A 20,668-nucleotide genomic window follows, 5' to 3' on the forward strand; every position below is an offset into this window, starting at 1 on the left:
TCAGTATGCCAAGTTATCACCCTCTAAAAGAAAAAAATTAAGTCTAAGGCATTGTCAATTGAAACTCTTAAGGTTTGTGACAATTTTCGCACCTCCTCATCTCAATTCTATTGATGAATAATTCAGCATTACTGTTGAGTAATGTTTAATCTTTGCCATCAGCTGTCTAAAGGTCACTGATTTGTCTGGTAGCTGTCATTTGCTCTTGTGCAGTGATTGCTGCTTGCAAATATATGTGCTCCTTGAACTGATTGTTAGTTTTCCTAATGGCAATAAAAGCCTAGATTAAACAGCCAGAGGCACCACTTGCTTGTTTGTGAAAGCTCTAGAATTCTGAATCAAAAGAATAATTGGCACCATGTACAGTTTTACATAGAACAGAGCCACCTACCTAACCCTTCATAGAAAGTAAGTACATTGGGGTTAAGTTGCTTTGGAGAGTCAATTTAAGTCAAATTAGCAGCAATTACTGTAATGCAAAGAGACAGACAGCAGGAGGTTCCACTAAAATCCCATTTCTATCAATCTTGCATTGATGTCCCACCCTGTTATACATGTCAGATTTTACAGTCTGATGTTAGCACAGCTAATTTCTTGTAAACGATATCTAGCACTTAATACTCCATTTGCACAATTACTAAATGAATACTTTCATTGATGTGAGGAGGATTTGGAGTGGGAAAGCAGAATCTAAGGTTCAGCATCTAAAAGGTGCAACTGTGGTTTGTGTAATTCAGAGAAATCATTGGTTGTATCTTACCACACTAAAGCAGTATGGCTACTGTCCCCCAGGATTTGCTTTATCCGACATCTTTGGAACACAGAACAATGAAGATCATGGGGGAAGAAGCCACTCTGTTAACTTCTTCCATGTGATCTCAGGGTCAAACTAGATATGCAGAGTTAGGTCCAGGTTCCCCAGACCCCACTTGTGTTCCCTGCAGCTACAGAGCAGCTGTAGGGAATGGCTGTTTAACAATAAAGGAAAGCCCAAACAGCCTCAGAATGTCACTGCAGGGGGAGGAAGAGCTTCTTTCTTATTTCCTTGTGGACTGTTAGAGGAGGGTCATTGTTTTTTAAATGTCAGAAAAATTGCAGGGAAACTTTTTCTGCCTGTCCAGCAAAGAACCTCAAGTGTCAAGCAAATTGGACAAAGTCTTTAAGTTCTACAGCTCCTTGAATAAGCCCTGTCTTTTTACTTCCAGAGTGGAAAAAAATCTCTCTCCACCTCATAAAGGATAGGGGAAGGAGAATGGTAGCTGACTGCAGCTTGGGATTAGCTGGGAGCACTCTATGCTCCTCCCTTGGAAGCGTCTGATTGGAAGGGAGAAACTCTGTTGTTCAGGAAATCAGTAGAATCAAAGAAAAACATATGCTTATGGTACATGGCTGGTAAGCACCAGAACTTGGAAAACAATGGATATTTTTAGGGATCCCAAGCATCTTGGATGTGTGTTAGTGTTCTGTAAAATCAAGGTAATGATTTGAAACAGTGATTTTCATGTATATTTTCAGCTCAGGAATTCCATTATGCACACCCTTATTAGCTAGTTAGAACAGGCATAGAGAGACACTCCATTTAGCCCTGCACCCCAAGCATGAATGAAACACCTATTTTACATTCATTTTAAATCAATTAATTAAATGATGAGGGATGGGGAAAGTGGTGTGAGAACACACATGTGCAGACATTTCAAATGTTCAAAAAAACACCTTTCTGAGGTTTGAGAGTCCTCCTCACAATTTGTGAACAAAGTGTGACTGAGCACATTAAACTAATTTCCCTTTGGTTTTTGCTAGTGTTCTACTGTTCTCAAACCAAAAGAGGCTATCAAAGATGCTCACCCACCCAAACTTGCCAAAAAACACAAATGAGCACTGATGCAGTGAACTAAATTCTTCACACAATGTTCACAAAAATAATTTAGTGAATTTGAAAGTAATATACAAAAGTGAATACAACATGTGAAATTCTAAAACATCATAATCACTATAATATCATCACAATCAATTACACACAGCAAGGTGTTACAACACCGAGTAGCATGTGTATCCTCTGAGGCGGTCCCTGGAAGTGCGCAGAGTTTCAGCACGTGAAAGAGTTTGTGGGAGAGTCGGAGAAATACCATCGTGGTAGGAGAAACCACGCCCCGTGAAGAAGTGCTCATGAAACAAGCTTGAGATACCCGGAGGCTTGTCGGGCGGGGAGGTCCCCCTCGGGGGCTCCCGGTTGCTGTTCTCCACCTGCACATTCCATTCTCCTCCCAGTCTTCCAGCTCCTTTCCACTTTGTCCGGAGGGACTTTTCATCTGCCCCCGCAGTTTCAGCGGGAATCCTCAGTGTACTGACTGAAGACAGCTCATAAGAGAACTCTTGGGATTCTTCCCTTTTCTGAGGATACACATGCTACTCGGTGTTGTAACACCTTGCTGTGTGTAATTGATTGTGATGATATTATAGTGATTATGATGTTTTAGAATTTCACATGTTGTATTCACTTTTGTATATTACTTTCAAATTCACTAAATTATTTTTGTGAACATTGTGTGAAGAATTTAGTTCACTGCATCAGTGCTCATTTGTGTTTTTTGGCAAGTGTTCTACTGTTATCAGCAAGAGAAATTCAGAATAATAAAGCAAGAACTAAGAGCCAGCATCTAACAAGGGAAAGTAGCTTTATGACAGATGGATCACACCTGGGCCATTTCCACACAACTTACCAGCCTCCAGAGCGTTGCACAAAACACGTGGAAGGTAGCGTCTTCTCGCTCGAAATCGTGCCAGAAAGACATTATCATTAGCGACATCGCTAATTCCTGGTGCGATTTCATGCGAGAAGACACTATCTTCCATGTGTTTTGTGCAACGTTCCAGAGGCCAGTAAGTTGTGTGGAAATGGCCCTGCTCTGAGATGGATATAGCTACTGACTGCTATGTAGAGAAATATGCTGCAACATATGAAAATGCTTTTATGTTCATGGTGAGTGAACTCCATTTTTTGGACAACTGCCAGCCTGAATTGCTAGCATGAGCTTGACTTCATTGAGAAATGTAGGTCATTGTCATCTATGAACACTAGAAACTGAAACATGAAATGACCTTCGTACAGGAAGTATCTGGAAATAGAACAGGGACAAAGAAGATAATTGGGGGCAATTATGAATATTATTTGTAACCTCTAAGTGCCTCCCCCATATAAAAATTCCCAACCACCTCGTAATGGTGTCATGTTTCTGGTTCCTCTGCAATCATGAGGGCTGGAAATCTGTTTAGTGGCTTACAGCACCATCCTAAGCAGAGTTACACCCTTCTAAATCTATTGAAGTCAGTGGGTTTACAATAGTGTCACTGTTTAGGACTGCACTGTTAGTTTCAGGACTTTTCAGCGGCTCTCCAGTGCATCACTGCGTTCTATATCCAGTGTTTTCTTGTTCTGTTTGTACTTAAATGATTCTTCCATAAGTTCAGCTATACAAATGAGTTGTCTTCTCATTCCTCCTCCCTGCCACAAATTTAGATATTACTTTCTTTGAATAAGGCTGTAAAGAATAACCCCAGTTTTCTAAGAACCAGTGGTGAAATTTGTACTAGAGATTCCCTTCCTATCATCAGTGTCACCACTGCTCTTCTTCAAAGATGTCTGCCTGCATCCTTCGTAATGTGCTTTGCCCTTTGGAAAACTAATCAGTTAAACCAGATCCTCTTTAATGTTGACATGACTTGCAGCAACAGAACTGTCACAGTGCATTTCAATTAGGTTTGATTTCCTTGCCTAAAAGGTCTTAAAAGCTCATTGGCACCGAGTGCCTTTGTCTTTCTGTGGCAGAAAAAGATGTAATTATTTAGTAGGTTGGGGAAAGGGAATACACAGGGCTTGTGCATCTTTTCTAGCACTGAGAAGCACATCTAAAATCAGTCATCGCATTACAGCTCACTCAGACAATGGAAATGAATGAGGCTATGGCTCTTTGTATGTGAGTGGGGGAGACATGTAATGCGCTTCAGGAAACCATTTCCCAACAAGTATTGTCAGGTACTAAATCATCTGAAGGAATATGATCAAATGGATGCCCTGGCATCAGACCTAAGAAGAATGAGGTAACCAACATGGAGGCAGGTGATGTCTTGGCATGATTTAATGCATCCATGTGCACTGCTCCCATGGGAGTTCATGAGAAGCATCAGAAGGAATTATTCAAAAGCCCTGGAGCAAAAGTAAGCTGTGTGGCCTTGTGAGTATGACAGAATATGGGGACAGCAACTTGAAATGGGGAAGCTTCCATGGAATTTTCTGATAATGCTTCACTTCCATCCACTTCAAGGCAGAAAAGAAGCAATTTGGCCTTTTGCTTTTTGTTTACTGAACAGAGGGAATGGTTGAAAAGAAAACCTGTCAATACTCTAAAATCTTTTACTTTGTTCTGCTTCAGTCCTACCTATCTAAACGATCATCTCTTCCCCTATTTCCCACAGTGTTGGGTAAAAATTAATGAAATAACTCCCAGACCAAATGTCAAGGCCAGATTATAAGAGCTCATAGACTGGAGCTCTTAGTGGCTTCCCTTCAGTATTGAATGGAGCAACTCATTAAAGCCTGAACCGTGGCATCTTTCAGAAGCACTGTAAGACCCTCTTATTTGATTGGTCTTTCATTAGCTAGGGTTCAGAGGAGAAGCTTAGTTTTTAAAAAAGAAGGAAAAGAAGAGACAGGCTTCTAGGAAAAGTGTTGGGTTGCAGCTGATCATTAATAGGGCTCATACCTATGCAAGTAGTAGAAAGTCCCAGTAGAATGATGTGGCTGAAGTGTAGAAAATAGATCCTGGCTGAAATCATACATGCTTTTCAAATTCTTGGAATTCACAACAACAACAACCCCCTCCCCAAAACTCTGTAAGTTTAAATGAACATTTCCTCTGCTGTTTAAGACTTGCATATTCTCCATCTTGCTGGATGAAAGCTCTTATGCAGTATCATTCATTTATACTGCTCTCCTCTCCTCCATTTTATCTTCACAATAGCCCTGTGAGATAGGTTAGGCTGATAATGTGACTGGCTAAAGGTCACTCAGCAAATTTTCATGACAGAGTCGGGATTCAAACTTCTGATACCATAAAAACTACACCATACTAGAGACTGCCTCTTTCAACTTTCATGGTAGTCAGAAACTCGAGCTTCTAACAGTGTAATCCCAAGAACAGTTACAACCATCCAAGTTTACTGAAGGTTGCTCATCTGTAGTAGTTATATCATTGCTCTGTTATGTGATGTTGTTTCACAAGAAGTTTTGAATCAGTATGTGGGGTGTTCATTATTGATGTGAATTTGGTCTTCTTCAAATAACGTATTGGGAAGGTTCCAACCTTGATTCCTATGACCAGTTTTGCCATATTATTCCTAATCCTCAGCTCTTGATATTTTCTAAGGATAAGATGTGTCTGAGTAAAGGCACAGGTGAAAACTGAAAAAGGGTTCTTGATCCTCACTTTCAGGAGTTTTCACTCTTTCTCTGTTTGTGCTTGTTCAGAAGAATCACTACATTGTTTAGGTTTAGTATTTAATGACAACATAGAAATCTATAAATTATTACTAGCGTTATCACAGCACTCTGTGTGTGTGCTTGCAATGTATAAACCTATTATATAAATTCTTTTTCACTTAGTTTAAAAGAGGACATCATGAACCAAAATAGCACATCCTGTTCATTCAGAAAATTCAGAAAGTAATTGCTTTTGACAAGTTCATGCAACAGTAAGAATATCTGAACATTGCAACTGTCAGTAATCTAGAACTCCCCCTAAGGAGTGATCCATATACTGTAACAGCAGAAGATCATGTGCAAAACCTCATGAACAATTAGATGTATATATTTTTTCATTACAGACAATGAAAATGAAAGGCAAGAGAGTAATTAATCATCAATCATGGTACTGCCCTGGCATTTGGAAAGGCATCTCTGCTTGTAATACTGGCATAATTTCATATGAATATTTTTTAAAAGGTTGATTTTGTTTACTATTACCCCATCTGTATTTGTTTTGTTCACTATCATCCTCTTTCTTTTTTTTAACTTTCAGGTTTGTTTTCATTGGTTTAAAAAAGGGAAAACACATTTCTTGGTAACTTTTTTGTTTTCCATCCTATTGATTAGAAATTTATAGAGATAATATCCCTCACCCAAGGTATCCTGTCTGCCAGATTCTGGGTAGATAGAAGAAGACATCCTTGTTTTAAAAATCATTAAAGGAAAAACAGCTTCTCAAGTATAACTTCTTTGTTTACTGTCTCATTGGTATAGAATTTTATTGATGTGAAATTAAGTTATGCCTGGTTATGTCAGGCCTCCTTGGGCCTGTGGGGTCTCACTGCACTGTAGCACTGACTGGGACCAATGGGGCTCCGTGTGCTGTCCAAGGCCAGCAGGGCTCTATGTCCCCTTCTCTGCCCACCAGCCTCTTCCATGTGTCTTGGAGTGGTGGTGGGGAAGGGGTGGTGCGTACTCCACCATTCTGGCAGCATCTGAGCATTTCCCCCCACTCATCTGTGTTCTCTTCCAGTGAGTCCAGCAACAACTGCCTGGAACTCCCGGGCTGCTCCAGCATGTGCTTTAAGGGCAGGAAGGTACGTGATACCTGCACACAGAGTGTGCTGTTCTCTGGGGGGAGGGGTTAAAGCCCCAATCCTCAGATAGTCAAGGCTACTTCAGAATAGTCAAGGCCACATAGTCAAGGCCACTTCAGAATTAGATATATGATGAAGATGCTTTCATTACAGAAAGGAGCTTCAAAACATTGAAAATATCAAGTGTAGACTACTCCCCATTCTCCTTGTGGAGAATATCCGCAACCCAAGATACGTTTCAGACTAGGATGAAAGTGGTTGCAGTGCCCTGAACCTTTCCCCCTTTCTCCAGATTCTCAGTGCCTGTTGTCCAAGAGTGTCCTGGAGTGACTTTAAATATCTTAACATCCGTTCCTGAAACGTCCTTTTCTCACTGCCCCAGGTTCTCTGTCACCTCTTCCTGCTACACTCCTTTTTGAGTGGCTAGGTTGCTCCAACAACAGAATGATGTGGCCCACCTGTGTCATTTGGGTTGCCTACCAGTGTTGTTCTGGGGACTGCTTGGCTGGAGCACTGAAATGTCCCCCATGAAGTGGTGAACATAGGCCAGTTGTCCAAGTGCAAGAAGGACACCACTGAACTTTTTAAAAGTTTAGGGTAACAACACACTACAGCCTTGTAAATTTAATTTTGCATCTTGTGTATGTTCTATGGTAAAATTGTTGCAATGGTTCTGGGTTAAGTAAGTCATTGAGTGAAGCCACAAAGCAGATACATGAAACTTACGAATTCTAAAATGGTGTCAGAAAAAAATCATAATAATATCTGGGTTAACCTGATTATTTAAATGACCAATATTACTCCCACTGTGACTTCTCTGCATGTTTCTCTGCCATGTATGGTTAAATTGTTCTATTTTTATCTTTACTTTTGTGCTTGTGAAATAGTTTGGATGAATTTCATGAGCAGAAGGATGCTGACAGATGGTGAGGGGGTGAGGAATAGTAATCCATGGCTATCAAGAGGGTATATAACATCTATATGACAATACCAAGAGGCAAACTGTCTTCCAAAATTAGAGTGAATTTCCAAATGAGCACTTGGCAGGAAGCGGGGAGTGGTATAAGAAAACCCTAGGCTCCCTTTCTGCAAAGTGTTAAAGGTACCATGCATCAGTTGCCCTCACACATAGGGCTACCATCGATTTTAATCTTATTTCTGTGTAGCGCCTCTGCTCCCTTATGTACTTTGGCTGATCAGAAGTTGATTCTTAACATTTATTCCTTTAGATTTGCCTGCAAGCATAGGCTACAAATGAAGCATGTATGTAGAGATACATACAGTACGATATTTTTCATCTGAATCCATGAATCATGACACATATAGAGTGAGGGAGAAGGAGGAGGAGATGATGGAGTAGTGGAAATGAAGTTACATTGATGCTGCAACATCACTTCTGGTACAATTATGCTTTTTCCACCCATTTCCCCCCACCAGCCTGCTGAGTGACAGTAGGGGCACCAGGCAGACAGTAGGAGGTCTCCATCCAGACCTGGTATGCCTAAACACATGCATATAGAATCATAGCTCATAGCTGAATATGTGCACTGGCTCTACTGAACAACAGTGGGAAAGATCAGAGCAAAGCAGGAAAAGCAGTTTTGTGTAGTGGTTAAGAGTGGCAGGACTCTAATCTGGAGAACCAGGTTTGATTCCCCACTCCTCCACTTGTAGCCAGCTGGGTGATCTTGGGTAGACATGGGCACGAACGGGAAAAAAACCCCGAACATGCTGTTGGTTGCCATCCACGAACAACGAACAACAAACATTGACGAAGCTGACCTGTTACCGAACATGTTCATTGTTAATTGTTTGTTGCCCTTTAAAGATCCCTTTAAACTATCATCTGGAAGGCAGCAGGGGGGGATTCCACCCTGCCATCGGCCAGCTGATAGTTTAAAGGGCCCTGTCCTGCCATTTGCAAGTGGCAGGGCCCTCTAAACACCCCACAACCCCCAGCCCCCACCCCCCTGCCCCACCCCAGCGCCACCGGGCTGCTGCGGCCCGGTGCAAGAGGGGTGGGGAGATTCTCCCTGTTCCTCTTGCACAGGGAGAGCTGGTGCTGCCGGGCTGCTGCTGCCCAGTGCAAGATGGGCAGGGAGATTCTCCCTGTCCCTCTCTCACTGGGAGAGCTGGCGGCGCCGGACTGCTGTGGCCAGGTGTGAGAGGGGCAGGGAGAATCTCCATGGGTCCCTCCCTTTCCCGTCATTTTCTTTTCACAGTGGAAAAAACTGGACTGTTTGCTGGAAGCTACTTTGAGGGGTTAACTTACAAGTCAGAAGGAAAGCCAGGAGTTCAGGCAGAGTTCAGACAGTCCATGCCTATGTTGCCAGGGGAATTGATTGAAAGGCGCCAGACTGTCTGGCTTGATGAACGGCTGACGAACGCAATGAACGAGGCTTGCAACGACCACTTGTTCGTTTAGAATGGGGCCTCACGAACAGCTTGTTCACAAACAGCAGATTGAGTTGTTCTGGCTTATTTTTGTTCGTATTGCTGTTCATGCCTATCTCTAATCTTGGGTCAGTCACAGCTCTCTTCAAGCTCTCGCAGCCCCACCCACCTCACAGGGTGATTGTCGTGAAAATAATAATAACACACTTTATAAACCACTAAAGTGTCGCATTAAGTTGTCCTGAAGGATGGTATATAATTTGAACGTTGTCGCCGTCGTCGTTACTGTGTGGACACTAAGAAAAAGGCATATTCAAAAGGGTATAGTCAATGTTTCAGACACATGTTGTGCTAATTAAATGACACATACAGGAACTGGAAGTAAATTGCATTCTGTGGAAGCTACCTCTCCAGAGCTATATGTGAGTAGGTACCATTCAGATCATTAGCCCTAATGAAGTCATTTCATGTTTACAAAGCAGCTAGACTGTTTTCTCCCCAGTGGTGAGTGTAACTGAACCAGTTTTTTCTTGTGTGTGTAAGCATGCACTATTAATGAAACAGAATAATATTGTTGTCAGAGTCTGTGGAGAGATCATTCACATTTTTTGATAAAATTTCTAAGATTGGTTAAAACAACAAACTGCCAAGAGGAATATCATGCATATGAGGCAGAGGGCAAAGATTCTACAATATAAAATAATATACAATATAAATCTTCCGTCTTCTCGATGAACTGGTCCTGTGACATTCTTCCAACTTTGGTCTACCATTGAAATGTCACTTTCAGTATTGCCAGAATTTCCATTGGATATTTCACTTCACTTAGGCCTTGTTGAGGCATTCAGAAACTATGACAGTGAGGACTTGCAAACAAATGTAGTTTTTAGGGCATTTGCAGCTTTTTGTTATAGAATATTAAAAAGTTGTGGAGATTCCAACCATACCCAAGGTGTCTGTGTATCCTTGCCGGAACCAGCCATATTAGCACATAGGTGGCAATGAGGAACATATGCAGTGAAGAAAAGGCTAAATATAACCAGGACCAAAATGCTTTGTGAATTTTTAATATTATTTTCCTTGTATACTAGAACACTATCCATAAATCAAACTTAATAGGAAGTTTAAATGCTTTCCTATTTCAAAACGATCTCATTACAATGCTCTAAGTATAAAAAATTGGTTACAAATTAAATGAGCAGATATGGAAAAAAGCAATGTTGGGAAAAAAGAAATAAGCCTAAGTAAACAAGAAATGTCCATTTAATCATGAAGATTACCAGAGCTGACAAGCTAATTTAAGTTATAGTATACTGGTCCTGTTTCTATCAAGAGTAGATTATAGATATGAAGCTGTTGATTCCTGTGTTAATTTCAGAGCAAACTCGTCATGATTGTATTATAGTTAATAATGCATAATACTTATTGATGGAACTCTGGCTCAATCACCTTGTGGCTGACTCAAAAGTGACTGCCTGGCCACTCCCTGGGTTAATTGTTTAAAGAATGAAACCATCCCCCACCCCAAATCAATATTTTGAATACAAGTTCATCTGAATTTGATTTTGAAATTCCCCTACTATCCAAAACCAGTTTGCTGAAAGTAATCACTTATCCTGCTGTGCATCTATAACTATTGGCAGCCTTTACTCAAAAATAAAGATTGAAGCTTATTCAGTCTGTTAATGGTTGTTATACTGTACACTGATGTCTTTACCATCTTTTCTGCCTCACACTAAACATTTTAGAAGCGTGGACAGACCTTTTACATGCAGGCTATTTGCTTCCCATTTGGCCCTATACTGTGTCGAATGTTTTTCTGATTTATGCACAGCATTCTTTTTTTTTTAATTTCTAACATAAAAAACTACAAAAAACTACAGAAATATAAAGGAAAAAAGGGGACTGGGGAAAAGGGAAGAGCAACATATAAACAGAAAACACCCACTACATCTACATGTCTTGTCTTCCCTTCATACTGCAATTTTTCTTTAAAGTTAACTTTCTAATATGCTATCAGATTGGTAGATCTTATAAAATGCAGACTACATTCAGGATCAGGTCTCCCCCCCCCCCCGCGTCTCGATCTCAGTTCTCTCTGCGCAGCTACAATAGCTGCGCTCGTTCCCTCCTCCCCCCCACTCTCCCCTTCAGGCTTTGAACTTTCTTCTTGCTGGAACTCCTGATGGTTAAACAAAAAGTCCCTCAGCTGTACTTCCGATGTTAACTTGTAGGTTTGGTCCTTGTATCTGAACCAGATGCCTTCCGGAAACAACCATTTGTATTTTACTTCACATTTCCTCAGGAAAGCCACAAGTTTTTTATATTAAAATCTTCTTTTACGAGCCAAAAATGGAACATCCTTCAATATCTTAACCTTATTGCCCAGATAGTCCAAGTCCACATTATACGAATTATATAAGATGGTGTCCCGAGTCTTCTTAGATGAAAAGTCAATAATAATCTCGCAAGGCAGCTGATGCTTCATTGCATATTTTGAAGATGTCCGACGGACTTCCAGAATATCGCTTTTTAACTCTTCTTTAGTTGCCTTAGCGAATGACGCCAAAAGTTCCAACACCAAATCTTTTAAATTTTCACTTTGCTCCTCTTTTACATTCTGAAGACGCAGTACCGTTTGGGCATGGTCCGCTTGTAACCCTATTATTTGATTCTCCAAGAGCTTCACTTCTTTACTTGTTGCTTTCATGAGTACTATGTTTTCGCGTGCAGACTGCTCTGCTCCAGACGCTGTTTCTTTAATGGTTTTCACTTCGCTTTCCACTGAATCAACCTTTTGCCCCATTTCATTTAACTTCGCTACAAAGGGCTGCATAGCTTCAAAGACCGCTCGTCTGACCATCTCTTCCAGGGTTTCCCCCTTCCCCTGTAACATCGCCATCACCAATTTACTCATCGCGGGGCTCTGCTTTTTCATCGCCATCTTGGGGGGGGGGGGGCGCAAGGTAAGTTCCGAAACTCCGTGGAGGGGAAGAAATCCGCGCCTTCTTAGCTTCAACTCCCACCAATCCTTCGCATACGCTTAGAAATCAGAAGGGATTTTCACCTTAAATCTGCTTATTGCCGTTCTCTATGGCCCGGCGGCACACGATGTGCTGCGCAAGTCTGCCGGCCTCCATTGGAGCAAACGTGCAATTTACCCCCTGCATTGCTTTCAGGGGGTTCTTCCCACCACGCTCCGGACCCTGACCCCCTCACTGGGAGTCCTGGGGGTTAACCCTCGCAGGTCAACCACCCGATCAGGCTGCTTGGACGTTTCCTCCCGGACCTGCGGAGAGGAGCGTCCGACATGGCCGGGAAAACGAAACTGAATCTCATTTATGCACAGCATTCGATACCTTCAGAGGTGATTTCACCACTATGCCAGGGTTTGCCCATGTTTAAGGGATGCTGGTGTATCACAATTTTTTCCTTAATGCGAGAACATGCTGAGCCCTGCAGATGTTTACACTCACCTTTCCTCCACCTGCCCCAGATCCACCCCCTGCACAATCATTCATGTCCTCTCCCCTCTTTCCTTCCCCTTCCGGCTCCTTGGGGGCATTCAGTCTATCTATCGTGCACCACAGTTCTCTTGCCTTGTTTTGGGACACCTTGAGAAGTGTCTCTGCAACGCAAGCCTATGTTCTATCTATACACCAGAGTTGCCAGACTCCAGGTGGGACTTGTAGAGCTCCCAAAATTACAGTTCCAAAGGACAGAGATCTCCAGGAGTCAGTTCCTGTGGGGAACATGGGTGCTTCAGAAGGTGGACTCTATAGCATTATATCTTGCTGAGGTCCCTCACCTCTCTCTCCAGGATCCCCTCCCCCCAGATCTCCAGGAATTTTCCAACCTGGAGTTGGCAATCCTACTATATATGTATTTAATCTAAAGGTTTCTGGATGACTTGAAACCAAAGTCATCTTTGCTACACAGTGTAATTATAGATCACCCTGTTTACAATCTCGGCAATCGGGATCACCCAGAACAAAAAATGTAAAATGTATTATCAAGACTCAGCCCCTGTGCTGTGAGGAGATTCCCACAGGACTTCACAACAGATTCTAGCTTTAGTGGCCAGGAAGATACTGCCTTAATCTCTCAGAACAATCTGGTTTTAGCCAGAACTTGTACATGCTACAGTTGTGGGAGAAGAGAGAGGAGGAGAGATTCTCAGGTAGGATGCTGGCAATTCTGACTAACTCTAAGAGTATCACTTTAGTATTTCAGGCAGAAGCTCTGTTTAACAGGATACTTTTTAAAATGAACATATTGTTTAAAAACATTTTCTTGCATACACACAAAGTAAGTATACATATTGAACTAGCTAAGAAACACTCATCTGGAAGTATTTGTCATATATCCAGTAGCCAATCAGAAATTCTGCTGAGTAAAAGCCCACCTGGATCCACCAACTTTCTAAAAAGTTTTGGTGAGTGCCAGGAAAGGTCTCGGCAGGCAGCATGGCACCCATGGGCAGCATGTTGGGGACCCCTGGCTTAGGGAAATGAAAACTTACCTGACATCAAAGTGCCAGAATGAATTATAAAGCCGATTTCTGGTTTCCAACCAATCCTCCTGTATAGCAGGAATTATACTGTAGTAGTACATAAAATGGGGTGTGGTCTGGGTTGAATCCTGATTAATACATTTTTAACTGCACATCCCTAGAAGTAATACTGCTGAGTGGGTCATTTCAAAGCCCTGTTGCTATGTGCCTCATATTAGTTGCAATGCTGTCACCAACTGCAGTGTGTTTCGGAACCAGCAATAGAAATGAAGTAACTAGTGCCATGCTAGTCTGGATTACCAGTGAACCTTGGGGGTGGTGAATTAATGAAAGAAATGGAATTTTCCGAAGAGCCTCTCTGTTCTTTCAAACATGCTTTCATCTATCCTACAAAGAGCTTATATGAATATGATTACCATATTGATCTACGGAATTGAACAAAATGTCTTCCATGTGAACCAAGTAATTCTTCAGGTTTTTGCATTTACTTGCAATGACCCATATCAAGGCCTTTGTGAGTGCTGCTACTTAGGAATTGGCTTCCTAAGAAGGTTGATAAGAGTACGAGCCAGATGAGTTTTAAAAAGCAGCTTGAAAGAGAATTCTGTGGTATTTTATGAAGGGGATATTTTTGCTTCGTTTTGATACTCCAAGGGCTGAGCCACACATTATGAAGTTCACTTGGCAGACATGTGGACTTTCAACCAACATGACAATGGAGTTCTGTGCTGGGAACTCAGTTCCAACCATGTGAGGGCTTTCTTTGCATAGGGAACCTGGTTTATGAAAAGAGTGTGCTTAATTCTTGTATCGGTGTAGCCATCTGTAGATTTAAGTTTCCCCAGTGGGGCAAATAGTACTGTGTTGCCAGAAAAATGGTTTAAAACAAACAAATAAATAGTGGTTCCTTCAGGGATATTTCAGGTTGGAAAAATGGATCAGAGAGGGAGGATTCAGCCCTTTCTACAAGTGCCACAGGACCAATCTGGATTGGGTCCCCACATACCTGGGAACTGAGTTCTCAGTGCAGAACTCAAGGCACATGTCTGATCCAAAGTCCTCATGTGTGCCATATGTCCACCATGTGGACTTTGTAGTGTCTGAATATGTCCAGAATCTTCAAGGAGAATTGATTGGCATTTTAATGGCTCTAAGTATGAGATAACTTTGATTGTATTCCTTTAAGAGTGAATTATAACATGTTTAACTATTGCCTTCCCATAAATAGGTACATGCTTCATTGATGCAATTTATTTTAGGCCCTCTTTTTTGACAGTATAAAATAGAAATCAGAGGAAGTAACCTCTTAACACATTTATTTGACTTCAGTAGTCTTCTGAATAGAGTCAGGTTGCAAGTTGAAATATTTTTGTTGTTTGCTGAAGGGATGATCTTGCAAAGGTTCACGAGGAAGGCATTGCTTAGTCCTTACCTATATGTGATAATGATACCTTTAAGAATTGAATGCTTTCTCCACACCATACTCTTTACCGTGAAAAGTCTGTACCTTCTACTTCTGATCAACTGCAAAAGCATCAGGCACCTGAGGTGCATCCCAAAGGAGCAACTCTCAGCAGTTCTGGGACCAGTTATGCTGGCACTGACTTTACATGGGTTGAATGGGAATTGCACTCGATTTCTCGGTTGGCTTAGAAACCAATATGCTTCAAGTGAATCACACCCTGACGAGAAAATGAGACAATCAGTGCCGTGTGCATGGACATGAAAGCATCAAACACATCTGAAAAAATAGAGAACCCATGAAATCACTGTTTGAGGTACAATAACTTTTTTCTCCTCCTTCTTAAATGAGTACCAAAGTATATTAAGCATAGCTGAGATTTATGCTTTGTACAACCTGGTGGCTCTTAGTGGCTTTGAGCGCAGACTTTAAAAGAATCTTGTGTGTTTTCTGTTTTTGCATTTCTTAAATATAAAAACCGTCATGGTAGATTGCCAAAATGCCGGATTGCAGTAGTTTAATGAATTTTAAAAAGAGTGAGCTATTGGTATTATGTCTTTTAGAACATATTATTGAAAATACAGTCAACAGGGGAATAAAATATCTTCAGGGTTTTATGTTTGCTTAGTTCATATGAAATTTCATTGACGCTTGGTCTAGAAGAATCAAAAAGAGTCCAGTAGCACCTTTAAGACTAACCAATTTTATTGTAGCATAAGCTTTCGAGAATCAAGTTCTCTTCGTCAGATGCCTGATACAGGCATCTGACGAAGAGAACTTGATTCTCGAAAGCTTATGCTACAATAAAATTGGTTAGTCTTAAAGGTGCTACTGGACTCTTTTTGATTTTGCTACCACAGACTAACACGGCTAACTCCTCTGCATCTTGGTCTAGAAGGTATCTCTTTAGAAGTTCAATCCAAAGTACACTGTCATGGAAACAAACCCTTCTGGTTACAGGGGAATTTACTTCCAAGAACGCATACACAGGACTATAGCTGACAGGCATTCTTACAGTAACAGATAATACTATATTTGAACTGCAGGGGAGATTATGGTTACATATTCCAGTGTCCAGTTGGCATACTTTCTTGTATTGTTTTCTTTGAACAAACTATTCAACCCCTCTTTGGAGCTGTCTTAGAGCTTCATAATAGGAAAGAATATTAAACTGTTCGCCAGAAAAATATACAAAGTCACTTTCATTCCATCTAGTCCAGATCTAGCCAACTTGATGCTTGCGGGCCGGATTCAGCCTCCTGGTATATTTCATCTTGTTGTACTAAAAATGAATGGACATGTGTTAAAATTTTGCTCATTGTGTCACTCATAAGGAAAATTGTTCCTAAGGTAAGAAACATAATCCTGCTTTTTTATGTTATATGTAGTTTTTCAGCTAGATCTGAATTCATGTGCTTTGTGGTAAAATTGTCTTCTGGATCCTGGCCCACTTCTAGCATCAGAGAATACAGCAGTTGATTGCCTTCAGTAAGTCCATACACCGATGATGGTATTCATATTGGTAGTTTCAGAAAAGCTACATTTGTGCCTGATGTTTTCTCACAGGCATTTCATTATTAAGTCCTATACCCTTTTCCAGAATTCTACACATGAAATTCAAAATTCAGATTTTGAGAATAAGTTTTTTCATACCTGTATATTTGCAGATGCAGAACCTATTTTTCACCCTAGAGGGCAACTGGAATATTAGCAACAGTTCTTATAAACCTTGTCTTTTATGTAATAGTCCCAATTCTGGTAAAGTTAGTCATCGCTAAGTCCTGTTAATTAATGGCACTTCAAACTAACTTGCTCCATTGCTGCCAATGGAATTTCCTGTGGTTGAACTTGAGCTAAACTGGAGCCATCATAGTCTTCTTGTGATTGTTTATATACAGCTATTTACTCTGGGAAAACTTACTGTGGTACACCTACAACAACAGGGGCAATTGATTGCCTCTGACATTTGTCCATGTTGTGAGAATTTTACCACAGCCAGCCTGAAGAAAAAGAAAAGATTAGGTACTGTTTCATTCAAACAAACATAATTGACTGGATCCAATCATGTTTTCTATCTGTAACAAAGGAAGGAAAGGGTCTCCTTTGGCCACCAAAAAGGTTATGCTGCGGATCATGGACAAAAGTCATGTGGGATGGGGAGTATAGTAAAGAAGGTGATTGGCTGAGACTGAGTGGAAAAAATGGCTGGATCCAACCCAATAGTACTAAATTCTTGGTTAAAGTTCTAAATGATTAGATTTATGCTACTATGGAAGTCCATTAGTAAAATTTATTTCCATTTTACAACAGTCCTTGAATGGTTGGCTGTCTCTTGTTTTCAGTGAAATTGATAAATGGGTTAGAATGAGACAGAATGGTTTTCAAATACTAGCCAAGTATAATACAGATGTATACATTTTCATAGCTAGAAAGAATTGGATTTTTGCAAGTCAGAAAGGGTAATTGACTAATTTGACTGATAAATATAAGGATCAATAGATTCTGCTAAATGGTGTGATTTGTTTAAATGGCTGTGATCTCAGATAAAATTACCTTTTTCACTTCTGTAAACCATTATCTATGGAAAATGTTTTTAAAGCCCTCCTTCTGAAATAGCACATAATATTATGAGGCAATCGAACACTGGAATACTTAGGGACTTTTTTTCCTAAAGCATTGTGCACAGGACTGCTGGAAGGTGAAGGCTGGGAGAAATTCAATAGTACTTGGGGGGAGGGAGGTTTCACATAGGGTAAAAGCCATCAAGGATAAAATATTCCAGTAATTATGGTTATAACTTAAAAATCACTGATCATAATGCATTCAGGATGCTTTAAAGTGCCAAAGGACAGTCATGTAATTCAACAATAATTTATAAATGGGGGTCGCCATAAGTCAGCTGCAACTTGACAGCACTTTCCACCATTGCTGGATGAGGCATTTCAGCCACCTGAGAGCAGAACCACAAGTGACAAAAGGCACAGATTGGACACTTGTCTGCTTCCCTCAAGTTTTGATGGGAAATGTAGGCATCCTGGTCTCGCAGCTTCGCTCTCTGACTGCTGTCCAATGGACTTTTCAACTGTCACTTGTCCAACATTCCACCAAGCTGCCTACATTTCCCATCAAAACTTGAGGGAAGCAGACAAGTGTCCAATCTGTGCCTTTTGTCACTTGTGGTTCTGCTCTGAGTCTTCCAGAGATCAGGTTGTCCTTTGGATAGGAAGCTCTAAGTATTCTAGGCAATGATATTTTTGATGTGTCATAACCTAGTTATTGTGAGGTTTAAGAAATTGTTTATGTGATGTCATTGCGCAATCCCAGGAGTGCATGCGCGCTTTGCGCATATGCGTGTGGAGCCCAGAAATCTCCCCAGGCACTCCAAACCCATGCTACACCGCTGGTTGGACAGACTGGTTGGCTTCTGTGTTTTCAAAAAGAGAGCTGCCATTGCAACTTTGTTCCAGTAATCTAAAATACATTTTGCACTGAGCACAGTCTTTCTTATTAACGGTACAGTCCTAAGGAGAGTTACACCCATTGCAAAGAGAGACACAGAGAAGAATGACATGGTAACAAGGTACAATTGAGTTCACCATCTTTCATGTTCCACTAATATAAGTGATGTTTTGCTTCCAAAGTATAGCCTTGTGCATTATTTCACTTTATTTAAAATGAGAAACCAAATCCACACTGAAAGATCTGAAAGTTTTAAACTGGCTTTGAAATATATCTCAGCTGTTTCTTTTATGAGGCCTCCTACCATTTTAATTCTCAGTTAAACTGCACTCCCTGGGGAACATGTGAAATCAGGGCAAAGTTAAGTGTGATTATGAAACCTAATTGTATTTGTAAGTTACTTGGGGATTGGGTATCTTTTTTTCTGTTGGAAAGCCTATGATACAAGGGAGGGGGCTAGTTGATCGAAAAGGTTATTTTCATAGTAAACAAAACAACTATTTAAAAAAATCTGTGCAAGGAAATAGACTGCCCTGCAGGGAGGTACTGTTTTTAATTACTGCTTACGGTAATAATTTTCTCCTGCCTTTCCCCCAAAGGCATTCTTCCAATGGGGGATATACTCCTCTTGTCCATCAGATGTTTGGGGAAGGAAACATAGCTGCCAGGTCATTGTGATGCATTACGACCCTCTCAAAATGTATATGGACAGCAGGAAAGGAAAGTGGAGAGCCTAAAGATCTTGACTGGGTGTGAACAGTGTGCTGTGAAATGTTATGTTAAGGGTTCGACTATTTGTGAGGCAGAGATGGAGTTCAGAAAAAAATTCTGTGGGAAAGTATTTGCTCCAAAAGTTTGTGAACTTCCATAAAGGCACTTGCAAGGGCAAGACAGGACAAACTGCCTCCAGCTTCTTTGCATTCTTGAATCCTCCTGGGCATACTGTGACAGGAAGTCAATTAAAGCTACCAAAATGAGTTTCAAACATTTTCAGAACACCAAGACAATACCTTGCCTTGTTTGTTTAGGATTGATTTATTTTATTTGTCAGTTTTTTAAAAACCTATTTATAACCCATTGTGTCTCTGTGCTTTTCATGCTCTTCATGTGTGGCTGCCTTTGGAACGTGTTCAGAAAGTAGTGCAGAATGCAGCAACCAGAATAGACTTCCCTCACTCCTCACAAAATGGTCTGCTGGATTTATAGCCACATCCTAGCAGTACCTTGTCAGGCTCCCCTGGTGACTAGAACATACTGCTGCCAACCGCCTGGAGAAAGACAGTCACAATCTTGTCCATTTAATAGAGACTTTAAAGGGATGTTATTTACCACATGAAGTTTACTTCCATGCCTTGAAAATGTTTCAGCTTCCCATTCCCAAAGATATAAGGTTTCCAACTCTGGGCTGGAAAATCTCTGGAGATTTGAGGGGGAATCTAGGAGAGGGCAGGATTTGGGAAGAGGAGAGGCCCCAGCAGGGTATAATGTCATAGCGTCCACATACTCCAAAGCAGCCATTTTCTCCAGTGGAACTGGTCTCTGTCATTTGGAGATCAGTTGTAGTTCGAGGAGATCTCTAGGATGAGGTAGGGTTGCCAACCCTAACACATATTATGCCCTTATTAACAGGACAGGAAATTTTTATCCAGTCCCGGTGGCAATACCAGCAGAACCCTGGAATGTTATCCATTAGAACCCCCTTCCATATTGACAATGCTATGTATACAACATAAGTTTAGCTGCTTATACTGGCCAAAAGTTGATGTTTGCCATTTAGGGTTGCCAGGCCCCCTCAACCTCCCAGCAGGGGGGATTGGGGCCTGGCACTCACCTTTCCGTGTGTGTGTGGGGGGGTGCATGTGTGCTTTGCACGCTCGCGCTCCCACAAGCATGATGACGTCACTTCCAGGAAGTGATGTCATCACCCCCCCTGAGTGCACCCACCTGCCCTCCTCAGCGGCCCAAAACGGGTCCAATCCGTGCCAAAACGGGCCCAAAATGAGCCTGTTTTGGCACGGATTGGGCCCGTTTTGAACTGCTGTGGAGTGCAGGAGCGCTCCTGCGCTCCACAGCGGCCCTGATCTGGGCCAAACTGAGACGATCCAGGCAGCTGCTGCGCACAGGTGTGGCGGGTTGTGAGGGGTGGGGGTATAGTATCTCTGGGGGTATGGTATCCCTATTGCCATTACAAATTTATGTTTATGAAAGATTAGCTTGATACC

At 41.4% G+C, this 20,668-nt stretch overlaps 1 protein-coding gene across 2 annotated transcripts in view; it reads left to right on the forward strand.

The window, feature by feature from the left end:
* Positions 1 to 20,668, forward strand: part of PTPRR (protein tyrosine phosphatase receptor type R) — a 120,388-nt gene that overhangs the window by 33,313 nt on the left and 66,407 nt on the right. Inside the window, exon 1 of one of the 2 annotated variants that reach the window (XM_054988750.1) lies at positions 17,141 to 17,161. The exons of the other annotated variant lie outside the window; for it this stretch is intronic. Within the exon in view, the coding sequence (XP_054844725.1) occupies positions 17,141 to 17,161 (21 nt within the window). Of the gene's footprint in view, positions 1 to 17,140; positions 17,162 to 20,668 lie in introns of those variants that run through there. 2 annotated transcript variants of the gene reach the window in all.

This window comes from Eublepharis macularius, chromosome 9 (assembly GCF_028583425.1).
Source record: "Eublepharis macularius isolate TG4126 chromosome 9, MPM_Emac_v1.0, whole genome shotgun sequence".
NCBI lineage: Eukaryota > Metazoa > Chordata > Lepidosauria > Squamata > Eublepharidae > Eublepharis > Eublepharis macularius.